General features: G+C 45.6%; 1 protein-coding gene across 1 annotated transcript in view; it reads left to right on the top strand.

Moving 5' to 3' along the window:
* The window catches only part of PTPRE (protein tyrosine phosphatase receptor type E), a 55,734-nt gene that overhangs the window by 32,452 nt on the left and 10,829 nt on the right, over positions 1-12,453 (top strand). The window contains exons 10-15 of the mRNA XM_082486596.1: positions 1,582-1,701; positions 3,776-3,936; positions 7,136-7,271; positions 7,692-7,841; positions 10,247-10,340; positions 11,150-11,226. Coding sequence (XP_082342722.1) covers positions 1,582-1,701; positions 3,776-3,936; positions 7,136-7,271; positions 7,692-7,841; positions 10,247-10,340; positions 11,150-11,226 — 738 coding nt within the window. The remainder of the gene's footprint in view (positions 1-1,581; positions 1,702-3,775; positions 3,937-7,135; positions 7,272-7,691; positions 7,842-10,246; positions 10,341-11,149; positions 11,227-12,453) is intronic.

Genomic DNA, 12,453 nt, shown 5'->3' with positions numbered 1-12,453 from the left:
AGGATGTTGTTGGCCGCCTTGGCCACCTGGGCACACTGCTGGCTCATGTTCAGCTGGCTGCCCACCAACACCCCCAGGTCCTTCTCCGCCGGGCAGCTTTCCAGCCACTCTGCCCCAGTCCTGTAGTGCTGCATGGGGTTGGTGTGACCCAAGTGCAGGACCCAGCGCTCGGCCTCGTTGACCCTCATACCATTGGCCTCAGCCCATCGATCCAGTCTGTCCAAATCCCTCTGCAGAGCCAACCTACCCTCAGTCAGACCAACGCTCCCACCCAACTTGGTGGCATCTGCAAACATATGCACGTAACAATGAAAAAAAACCCCAACACTTCTTTCTTGTGAGACTGATGCTGTTCCTTCCTGTCCCCCCATTCTGTTGTGCGAGACTGTCTGTGCGTACTGGCTGAATGCTGAGACGCGCGCGACAAGCATGAAACATTGAACTTCATTCCTGTTAAAACATTAAGGAAATGTACCATCAGAAACGTAAAAGATGCTTTTTAAATATTTTCTTATCCCCCGAGGGGACAGTTTGCCACGCTGAGCATGTTACATCCTTATTTGAAATACATATAAAGTCCTCAAAAACTTACGCCCAATAAAAAAAACCTTGTTTCCCTAGTGGTTGTGGAGGTGAGGAGAGAGAGAGAGGAGGCAGAAGCCACCCAGTGCCAGAGAGCTGGGCTTTTTTTGCCCCTCCAAGGGCAACGTCTCCTGTCAAGAGAAATATGGGGGTAAGCAGCAGGAGTTGGCCTTGGGAAGGAGATGAGGACACACTGGTGAGACGTGATGTGCTGTATTGCTGTGAGAAAGTTGACCTTCATAGCTATTTTGTGCATTGTGCCCAGAGAGGCTGTTGAGGCCCCATCCCTGGAGGTGTTCAAGGCCAGGCTGGAGGTGGCCTTGGGCAACCTGGGCTGGTGGGAGGTACCCCTGCCTATGGCAGGGGGGTTGGAACTCGATGATCTTCAAGGTCCCTTCCAACCTAAACCATTCTATGATTCTATGATTTTTAACAATAACGGAAAGATAGTTCAGATACTGTCAGCTCACTGCAAGTATGAGAACGGACATTCCTTGTCCGCCTCTTCACGGGGGTACTTCTGCTTTGTCTTACTGCAATTGTAGAATTGCTTGATGAAGCTCAAAAAGCAAAGGCAGTCCATAAGAAGAGCCCATTCCCAGTACGAGAAGCCAGAACTGTTAAATCTGGATGTTCCTGATGGCTCAAATGAGGACTGCCTCGCATTTCTCACTGACGACGCCCAAAGCTTTAAAAATAAAGAGTCAAGACATCACAGTCCCCACAGTTAGGCACCCACTAACAAAAAAAAACAAAAACAAAAAAAAAAAACGAAAGCTGTTTAGGTCTGGCTAGGTTAAAAAACAACTTCAAAGCTTTTCTCACCTTCCCTGCATAAAATTAAGCATCAATAGCACAAGCAAAGTGTTAAAGCTGTGTTGTGCCAGATGAGAAACTCTGCATACTCATATGCATACTTATGTACGCAATTTTTCAAATAACCTCACTGTTTTATGAGTGACCGACAAGTGTTAGAAAACTCACTGTATGTTTGCGCAGGAAAAATGTCATCAGTATTGGCCTGACCAAGGGTGCTGGACTTACGGAAATATCCGCGTGTCAGTGGAAGACTGCATAGTTCTGGTGGACTACACCATCCGCAAGTTCTGCGTCCAGTCGGTAAGTAACAGTAATGCTCGTGCTGGGTCTTCGTTTTAATTTTTAAAGCGAATTGTCACGATGTCAAATATTTGCTTAAAAGAAATTCAGGATATGAGTTAAACGTATTTGCAAATGGAGAAAGGTGTGGCACCTCCCCTGGGCAGGGGAGAAGCTCTGCAGGTCCGCTACAGTTCAATGGATTGCCAGAGGTTCTGCTCCATCTCTTCTTGCCTATAGCCAGGGGCCGCGGGAAGTCATTCCTTGTGACTGCCAGGGAGGGAGCACACGAGCAGTGTCTTCACCTTTTTGGGGGGGAGATTTGGGAGAAATGAGTGTATTTGGATATATTTGGACATTGAGATTCTGGAGCATGTCCAGAGAAGGGCAACGGAGCCGGTGAGGGGTCTGGAGCACACGTCTGATGAGGAGCGGCTGAGGGAATGGGGGTGTTGAGGCTGGAGAAAAGGAGGCTGAGGGGAGACCTTGTCGCTCTCTACAGCTCCCTGAAAGGAGGGGGTAGCAAGGGGGGTTGGTCTCTTCTCCCAAGGAACAGGCGATGGGACAAGATGAAATGGCCTCAAGTTGTGCCAGGGGAGGTTTAGGGTGGATATTAGGAAGAATTTCTTCCCCCAAAGGGTTGTCAAGCACTGGAAGAGGCTGCCCAGGGCAGTGGTGGAGTCACCATCCCTGGAGAGATTTAAAAGCCGGATAGACGTGGTGCTGAGGGACATGGGTTAGTGGTGGGTTTGGCAGTGTTGGGTTGATGGTTGCAGTCGATGAGCTTAAAAGTCCCTTCCAACCTAGATGATTCTATGATTTGGAGTAGCCTGTGGATAATAGCTGGCCAATGGCAGCCGGCGTTACAGCTTGGTTTCTGTCGTGTCCTTGGTCTCTGGCACAAGTTAAAGCTTTAGATCACAAGAGAGGTGGTGGGGATGACTTTGCTCTTGTCCACAGTGTGTAGCCTCGCATGGGCGCAAATTGCTAGAGGTCCTCACCCCCTAAAGGGGAGGGGGGCTGCTGTGTGTGTGGTGCGGCGACTGTCTAATTCAGGTTGAAAACTGAAGACAGTTCAGGCTCGTGTGAGGTGATAAACCACGTATGGCTGTGTAGAACTACATGGAGAGCTCAGAACCCCTCCAATTGTGGGTGGATTTGTTCAGCACTAGTTACAGATCCCGAACTGCGAAGCAGACTCCGGTGATCGAGCGTGCAGATCTCTTTGGTAGGACTATGACGCTGATAAGGCATCGCTGATAAGAATGCTCAGAGAAGCTGTGCTCGGAAAGCGTAGCGGGAAAGAAGGAACGGTACAGAGATGTACGTGCGGTGGACAAGCTGAAGGGCTGGGACGTTTATGAGTGGACCCAGCTGCCTTTCACTTCTTGATCTCTGCTGAGTATGTGTTTGTAGGGCTTGGTTAGCCATTGGCAAGGCGACCTCACCGAAGCACTTGGCTTTCTCCAGTTTGAAAGAAACGGCCTCGACGCTGGCTAACAGGCTGAAAGCTTGGGAGACATACGCTTTCTAACCTCAAGGATAGCTTGAGGTGCTCAGCGAAGTCAGGTGAAACGATGCTGAGCGCTGCTGTCCTTGCTTCTGTCGCCTCTTCTCTTGTATTCTTGAAGAGATCACGGGCCCGTGGGCAGCTGGCCAGGGGTGGCACAGCCCCTCTATCGTTATTCACTCAGGATACGGCAAAAGCTCCCATTTGGCATCTCATAGCGATGCAGGCCCGGAATCTTTGGACTGAATTTTGTGAGCGTCATCTGAAGCCTCTAAAAGAAGTATCACGAGGATTTTATGAGTGAAAAAGGATTTAGGATTGAATCCGTTATTGACATAAACAGAGAGTCTTACTTTTTGCAGTCCAATCCTGGGATTATTCCAGTTTTCCCTGCAAAGATGCATGTTAATAATACCTAGTCATTTTGCTCCGTGATTGTATTCTATGTACACTGTAAACTACTAATCCTTGAGTCAGGCCTTAAGTGTTGCAGGAATTAAAGTCAAACACAACCAGAGCAGTTCGTTTATAAGTCTTTGCATGAAAAATGAGATGTCAAACCCGGAGTCTGTGTGTTCTCTGCAGCTTCATGATGGTTGTAAAGCTCCGAGGCTCGTTACGCAGCTTCACTTTACCAGCTGGCCTGATTTCGGGGTGCCTTTCACGCCTATCGGGATGCTGAAATTCCTGAAAAAAGTCAAAACGTTGAATACTGCCCACGCTGGACCAGTTGTGGTTCACTGTAGGTATGTACGTGCTCTTCAAACCGTTCTCTTAGCTTAGCCTGGAGTTACATGTATAATATCAAGGCTTAATGTTAATTTTCTCTTCATAGGCTACGAAGTCTTTGTGTGTGTTTATGTGTGTATATATATGTGTACACACACACACACACACACACATATATATATAAAGGGCAATAATATGCTAAGCTTTTTGAACTCCCAGGGTAAAAACAGTTGGAAAAGATCCACTTTAATACTCAAACAGAAGTCGTTGTTTTGTTGTGTTGTTTTTATTTTTTAATCCATGAGTGATATCCAGTGTTTGGTAGAAATATGTTCTTTGTCAGAAAAACAGACTCGTAATACAAATCTGTGACCTTTGCCACAAAATGCCCCTCTGAGAATTCACACCCCCCCTCCCGCTTCTCCCACAATAAAATTGCGGTTTGCTATGTAAATTATCCATTAAATGCCTAGAAAGTTTTGAATAAAGACTTGCATTTAAGAGATTTAAATGCTGCAATTTTAAAAATGCGCCGCAGACCAATACAGAACATATTCCCACTCCTTCGGTCACCCCCTCCCCAACTTCCCGCTATTAAAGCCTTCTGCTATGAACTGTTTGAAATCTTACGATAATGAAAGCACAAACAAACTCCAAATCAGTTTTAAAAGAATAATTATGATCTCTATAGCAACCGTAAGCTCAGAACTGAGCAAGAAATGTCTTTTCAGGAGCAATTATCAGAGCGAGGGTAGAATGAAAAGGAAAAATAGCAGCTTTGTCTTTCTGGGTCTTGTTTTTAAGGAAATAGTTGTAGATTCGTGTGTTTGTTTCTTTTTCTCGTGCTTGTGTCAGACATCCAGAAATACCCTCTGAGAGCCCTCGAAGTGCATGCCGTTGAAAAAGAGCCTGTTTGTCCTGAGCAAGCCAGCCTTTTTGTGCCTTTGTTGCCATCCGGACCTTGCCTTGCTAGGCTTCATCTGCTCTCCCAGGTGTCACACATAAGAGGCTTAAAGAAAAGCATTAAACAGAAAAAAAAAAAAAAAAAAATTATTTTAGTAGTCTCACGTAGTCTTTCCTTCGCGAAACCCACAATATTTTTATAGCCCTTTGCCGTATGTTCTGCGGAGACTCGTACTGCGCTTGAGCTGTATATTTTGCCCCGACAGGAAATTCTGTACTGAGTTTAATCAGCAGAAGTAGAGACAAATTAGAGGAAAATATAAAATATCTTAATAACGGATCTGCGGAGATTTAAAAGTAATGGTCCAACGGAACGCGGTAACACCGTTATGTGTCAGTGCTGGGGGCCAGAGCAGTACTTCAGCTGCGCTAGAAATAAAGAACGAGAGAGGTGACACTTAATTTCCGTTACAGTTCAGGATATGACACTATTGAACTGTTGAAAAAAAGGAAAGGGAAACTCATCGATAGTGTGTAACCATCCGTTTTTAGCGAGCTTTTATAAAAACATCACCCAGTCATTCTGAGCAAAAACTGCTCCATCGGAATCTTTTGGAAGTTAGTAAAAGGCGAATTTAGCATTTGGCAGTAAAGGATTGCAGATAATAAAAGGAGGAGGGGAATTTCTGCCTAATATTTTTTTTTTCCAGAAGTTTTCAGAAATACGTTTTTTCAGTGAGCAGAGAGCTACGTCGAGGAATAGCTGAGTAAGGGCAACCCTGGAGGAGGATAAGGATGGATAAAGTCAGGGAATTTCCAAGGCAAATGTCAAGGTTGGTGCAGTCATCAGCTTTAGCAGGAGCGTGCGGGGATAGAGGTGAGCACTGATCTGAAGAAGGTGACCTTTCAGAGGCACGGGGCGGGAACAAGGATGTGTAAGAAGGGATTGTGTCTGCAAAGGGAAGAGAAGTGGGGAAGCGAGGGACAGGCTGAGCGCGGGGTCGGTGGGTAAAAGCTCACAGGACTGAGCAATGAAGGACAAGAGTGAATGGGCGATGAGCGACCCATGCTCAGGGGTGGCTTCCAGGACGTGTCAGGAAAAGGAAATTCCCTGTAAACCGAGAGTCAGGGCAGTATGACTCGAGGTGGACTCGTCCACGGTGGCAGAGGTCAAGCATGAATGAAAGGAAGCGAGAGGGCAGGATGCCTCGGTCACCGTGGGGTGGAAGCTGCGGTGGTGGCCCGTGGTCAATGGCCACAGAGGGGCCAAGGGGACCGGTGGGTGGGAGCGCCGGACCGGGACGTGACTGGGCGAGGAGAGAGGAGAGCCTGCCAAACCGATGACTGAATGCAAAGGAATTTGGAGGCAGAAGGTTATAGTGGGCTTGTTGACTGTGAAGAAGTTGTATGACATTTCGGTGGAGGGCCATGGTGCTCCATGGGTCTGCTCGTCTCCGCTGTCCCTCCGGACCTCTACAATAGGAGGGCTCCGGGGCTTTGGTTTCACATGGTGTTTGTTGTTCAAAGCGTGTGCGTGTGTACACATGAACTAAGTCATATTATGCATGCGATAATTTTTTTTTTTTTCCGGTGTTATTTAAAGCCTGATGTCCCCTGGCTGAAAATTGATGCGTGTCTTTGGGCACCCTGCGAGGGAGGAGAGATTTTTGTCGTGTTTCAGGAGGTGTTTGTGGACACTACAGCAGGTGCTGTACAAAGCAAGCTAAGAGAAGGTTAAAGGAGAGCTATTAATGCCTAGCACAGGATGCCATGCCCTTTTCCTCTGAAAGGAAGAGCCCGAAGTCGCAGCGTTGTGTAATTTATAATGATCGTGCTCCCTCTCGTGGCTGTTGAAGGAGATAGATATATAGATATATATTTTAAAAAAAAAAAAAAGTTTTTTGGCATGGCAGTGTTAGGAAGTGTAGAACTTGCAACAAGTAACTATTATCTAATTGGCATGTGACAGCAACCATGCAGAAAAGAGCTAAAAAATAAGAAAAAAATCCTTAAAATTTCGTCTTAGACTGAATTCTTATAGTTGGTCAGCACAATTTTTTTCCAAAGGTCTTTTCTAATATGATTTTGATCTCATCATTGTCGAGCGGTTAAGAGGTGACTTTTCACGTTAGCGACAAAAAATGGTCAAAGTTTTTATCGTTGCTAATATAAAAAAGGCAATTTGGTTTTTCACAGTGAGTATTTCAGTCCAGCATAAACAGCGTAAGTTCGACCTGTGTCATTGCTGTGGCGATTCCTGCAGACGTGGTAATTCCATCAAGGTTTTTTGTTTGTTTTTGTTTCCTTTTCAAGCGCTGGTGTGGGTCGCACGGGCACGTTCATCGTTATAGATGCCATAATAGACATGATGCACGCGGAACAGAAAGTGGATGTTTTTGAGTTTGTTTCAAGAATCCGTAATCAGCGTCCACAGATGGTTCAGACTGACGTAAGTGGACTTCAATCGGTTGAAATGACAACTTTTCACTGTCAAAGAAGCATATGCTCCTGTATTTCCACTCTGATATGCATCCCAGTGTGTCCCATTCGGTTGCACACCTGGATAACTGGAAAACGCACAAAGCCCAGTAGATGGACGGGGGTTGGGGAAGACGATAGAGGCATGTTAGGGCTGGGAAGACCACCATAAGGCACGGTATCTTCGGGTATCGTGTCCGGGTTTCCCCATGCACAAGAGAGCGGAATTTTAGAGAATGTGAGTGATACAACAGGAAAACTCTGATTTAGCTTAAGGTATATTTTGGTAATTAGTAGATTCTACCCCAAATGGGCTAGATGAAAGGGCCAGAATTCATCGTTTCTCTTCCTTGCTTTGTAGTACGCTTATCCACCTCTTTCTTTGTTCCAGATGCAATACTCCTTCATTTATCAAGCCTTACTTGAATACTACCTCTACGGTGACACCGAGCTAGATGTGTCATCCTTAGAAAAACATCTACAGACATCACACAACGCGGCGCCAAACCTTGTCAAAATAGGGCTCGAAGAAGAATTTAAAGTAAGTATGAAAGGCCTGCGCCGTAGGATTTCGAAGTGCGGAAATACTTGAGCCAAACAGACCCTTCAAAAGCAGGAAGAGCGTAACCTTAAAAGAAAAGGTCCATCAATACGGAACAACTTGTTTTATTTTGCGGTAGCTGTGAATGGGTCCTGCGGAGTCGGTGAATGGGGCCTTGCCTAACATCCTGTTCCGCAAGTGCTCGTTCAAAGCTACGTCGTCTTACGGACCCTTTCCTATATGCTTTCTGTTTGTTTATCAAAGAAAAATGGAATTATTCTTTCGGTCTGGTAGGAGATGCCAGATCAGATAATGCTGGAGGAGGGAGCTGGCTTATGTGCACCTAATTTGCATCTCAGCGGGATTGTTAACTCAGTCGTGGCTGATGGCAGAGAGAATTGCAGAGAATTGCCCCATCTTGTGTGCAATATCCAGACCTGTCAAGGAAAAACAAGCATTTCCGTGTGATGGAGAAACCCCAAATGCAGAAAGCAACCCCACTGGCAGATCAGTGTTCTAGTGGGAGGTGTCCCTGCCCGGGGCAGGGGGGTTGGAACTCGATGATCTTCAAGGTCCCTTCCAACCCAAACCATTCTGTGATTCTATGAAAATAGACTTTATTGTCCCGAGGAGATAGTTAGAACTTTTCTATGACTTTTGCTATGCTAAAATGTTTATTCTATATATAGGTCTAAAGCATTAAATGACATATAGGTGTTAAGTGGACTTCTCCCTTTCCTTTAAAGGATTAATTTAATCAGAATTTAGGAGCTGGGAAAAGAAAACGATGTGAAAATAAGTCTGATGATACAGCAACAAGTTCAAAAATCAAAAGGGAATGAAAATGTCGAGTATTGTACTTTTTCCAGCATTTCTAAGTTTGGGTTTGCTGTCCTTGTGGCAGCAAGGCCCTGCGTTACAGCGCAGGGAGCATCGGTTCGTTCTGCCGTGTGTTCCGCGAGGCATTTACAGGGGCCAGCAGCACTGAGCCCACCTACAGCGAAAGGGAGTGGGGCCGTTGTACCCGGTATGAGTCTCCGACACGATGTCTGTTGAAGACGGTATCACAGAGCAGCTGAGAAGTGATGTCTCAGAGGTCGGGGTTTCTTTTTAATAGTTTGTTGCCAGTACTAGAGATGTTGCTGGAATTGAGATACGCTGCTGACGCTCAGTACCTGGCAAATACAGCAGAGTGCCCGAAGATCTGCTTGTCGGTTGAAAACTAAATTAATTTTAATGTAAATTGACTTTATATTAAATAGTTGCTGAAATGCAACTGTGTAACTGTGATCGTTATCAGGTAAGTCCCACCCCAGCAGAAGCAGCTTAGTGTTGTTGTGTTATCCTGTGTGTAATCTATACTATAAATAGCACTGTTGGGGCAAGAGCAGTGTCTGTCTTCTGTGTCCCGGGAATGCTGTCAGCACAAACTCAATAAATAATAAGGAATTTCGGTCTCTTCACTTGCAAAAGTTTGAAAACGTGTGGAGCCGAGTAGGAGGGTTTGGTGCGGGGCAATCGGTACACTCGTGCAACCTCCTTACGCCAGGAAGAGGGCGGTGCGCCGCGGGGGAGGCACTAAAGGGCCAGAGCTTTCATACGCGGAACAGGGTTGTAATAATAGTAACATGAATGAAATGAGTACGAATACACATTAATTCGGTTTGCGTTTTGACCGTAAAGGAAGTGAAGTCCGTAAAAGCGAATTTTTTTCGCTCCTTGAGAACAACGTGGGAACGAAAAGGCTGTCGGCGCAGCGCCCGGCTGGCCGGAGAGCCTGTTGGCAGCGCGGCGGCTGCTGGGGCTGGAGAGAAACCGGGGGGGGGTGGGGGGTTGGAGGGGGGGGGTTGGAGGGGGGTGTGGGTGTGCCGGTCACTCTGCCTCTGCTTACCCAAGGGCTGGAAAGAAAAAACTAAAATTAACACGAGAAAAAGGTGTGCAGAGCTTTTTCTCAAAAGGCGTTTTCAAAAGTGGCTAATTTTATGAAATTAAATTTCCGATGGTCAAATTTAAGGAACTCAGATCTTTCCAAAGGGAACAGATACTCTGTGCTTCTGAAAGCCACCCTCAGACAGTCCAAAAACTGCCTTGAAAAACAAACAAACAAACAAACAAACCCCAAATGTCAAAATCTGCTGTCATTTTACAGCCCTTAATCTTTATTGATATGCTCTGGTCATGTGTTCCGATTCTTAAATATTTATCAGTATGAAAAAATTACGTGACTGTTACTCTTAATGACATTTTACAGACAGGACAATGTCATGGCTTTTGCCTTGCTTTGACCGTGTTACTGTTTTGTACCCGATAAAGACACTTAGGAACCCGCTGAGTGCGGGATATGGTGAGCGAGAACCGCTTCGGGTCCAGGGAGTTCTCATCCTCGCTTGTGTGTTTCATTACAGAAGTTAACGAATGTTCGAATAATGAAAGAAAACATGAGAACTGGCAATCTTCCAGCAAATATGAAGAAAGCTCGAGTCATCCAGATTATCCCATGTAAGAGATCTGGTTTTTATACGGAGAAACAAGCGCTATAAGTACAGGATTATCCTGAGGTTGTCATATCTATAGGTTGACAACCCCACACCGCGTATCGGGACACAGCTCTGTTGGGATAATTCAAGAATAGAGGTCCTGCCCAGATTTGGAAATTAGAATTCTGCAAAGTTTTAACTTCTCTGCCTGTGAAATTCAAATATTTTCAAAAGCAGTCATACTGTCTAAAGTGGTAGGTTTGGGTTTTGCTTCCTTTTTAGCTAGAACGCATTTTTTGGGGTGTTTCCTTTAGCCCTCCCTTTGGTTTTGTCGTCCTTTTCGTGAGCATCTCTGCTCTAAAGTTTCTAGCGAACGTGATGATGCAAACAGCGGTATCCTCTCCTTAGGAAGTGTAAGGCCGTTATAAAGTGTCTGCAGGCGATTTAAGGAATTGTTTTTTACTTTATCGATGTAAAATGCGTTACGATCAGATATTTGGGGAGACTGAATTAAATAATTCGGCAGTTTCACCTTTTAAACCAACCTATTTTCTGCGTGTTTCCGTGCATAGTCTGGAGCAGCACTGTAAGATCTGCACCCGAAAATGAAAGTTTCAGACCTTGCTGGGCATATCCTGTGTCAATGGAAAAAAAAAAAAACAGCGGGGAAAACTGGGGCCCTCCTCCACACGCTTACTAAATTCCGGATAAGGTCTCTGAGACACTTTCAGAGAACAGATTTTGTTGGTTTTGTTCTTGCACAAGTGTAACAGTGGCGCAGTCAACGTCCACTTAGCAAAAGTAAGACTAGACTTTTTTTTTTCCCCCCAGATGATTTTAACAGAGTGATTCTGTCAATGAAAAGAGGGCAAGAGTATACAGACTACATCAATGCTTCCTTCATAGATGTACGTATACAAATTTTTCATGTATTTAAATTGCGGGTCAAATATTTTGCTGTTGCTGATAAGTCTTTTTAAAGAGACAATCAACTCGGTTTACAAAGAATATCAGAACATAGAACATTTCTTTGGGTTTGGCTTATGAGTTTCCAAATACATTACTTTTCTGGTGTTTTCAATTTCAGTTTAAATGCTTGTGTAATTTGAACACTCTTGTTGTGAGATTTATAAACTAAGGTTTTTATTAAATTGTAACAAACAAGCAGCGAAACAAATTAGCTGAACAACTACCATCCCAGAGTTCCATTGCCTGTGTTCAGGTTAATGGATATGAGTATGTGCTCTCGCGACTTAAAAGGGAAAAAAACCTCCATCTTTAGCATGGGGAAAGGCTGCCATAGTGTTTGGGAGCCAGGGTTTACCTGGGCAGACCTGCCTTAATTCCTAACGTTGTTCCCGGCTTCTTCTTGGAACCTGGGCAATACCTTCCACTGTGCATTATTTTTATCTAAATATGAGAATTAATTATATCCTTAAGCAGTAAAACCTCATTAGTGGTTGAGGATTGTGGATACTACCGCCGTGAAGATCCCATCAGTATGGAGATAGAAGCGTAGCTCAAAAACTGAGTTAAATGTTATCAACTGCAACTATTTGCTTTACTCTAGAATGACAATCTCGTCGTGAAATCCTTTCCGTTACCTGTTACCGCAGAATTTCATCCCTCCAGCCATGACTGTAAAAAGTTGTAAAATAAAGCTCAGGATTGACAGCCTGAGAGAGGTGGGGGGGGTCAGCCTGGAGAAGAGAAGGCTCCGGGGAGACCTCAGAGCCCCTTCCAGTGCCTAAAGGGGCTCCAGGAGAGCTGGGGGGGGACTCTGGGTCAGGGAGGGGAGTGATGGGATGAGGGGGAATGGCTTCAAACTGGAAGAGGGGAGATTTCGATGAGATGTTAGGAAGAAATTCTCTCCTGTGGGGGCGGTGAGCCCCTGGCGCAGGGTGCCCCGAGAAGCTGTGGCTGCCCCATCCCTGGAGGTGTTCAAGGCCGGGTTGGACGGGGCTGGGAGCACCCTGGGCTGGGGGGAGGTGTCTCTGCCCCAGGCAGCAGGTTGGAACTAGGTGATCTTCAAGGTCCCTTCCAACCCAAACCGTTCTGTGATTGTGAACCTGGGGGACTTTTTTCCTGCGTTTCTGGCAACAAGCAAGTGCTCAGTGTCACCACATCTGCAGTGT

The sequence above is a fragment of the Vanellus vanellus genome, assembly GCF_965231255.1.
Source record: "Vanellus vanellus genome assembly, chromosome: 7".
Lineage (NCBI taxonomy): Eukaryota > Metazoa > Chordata > Aves > Charadriiformes > Charadriidae > Vanellus > Vanellus vanellus.
This window is presented reverse-complemented; position numbering and strand designations above follow the sequence as displayed.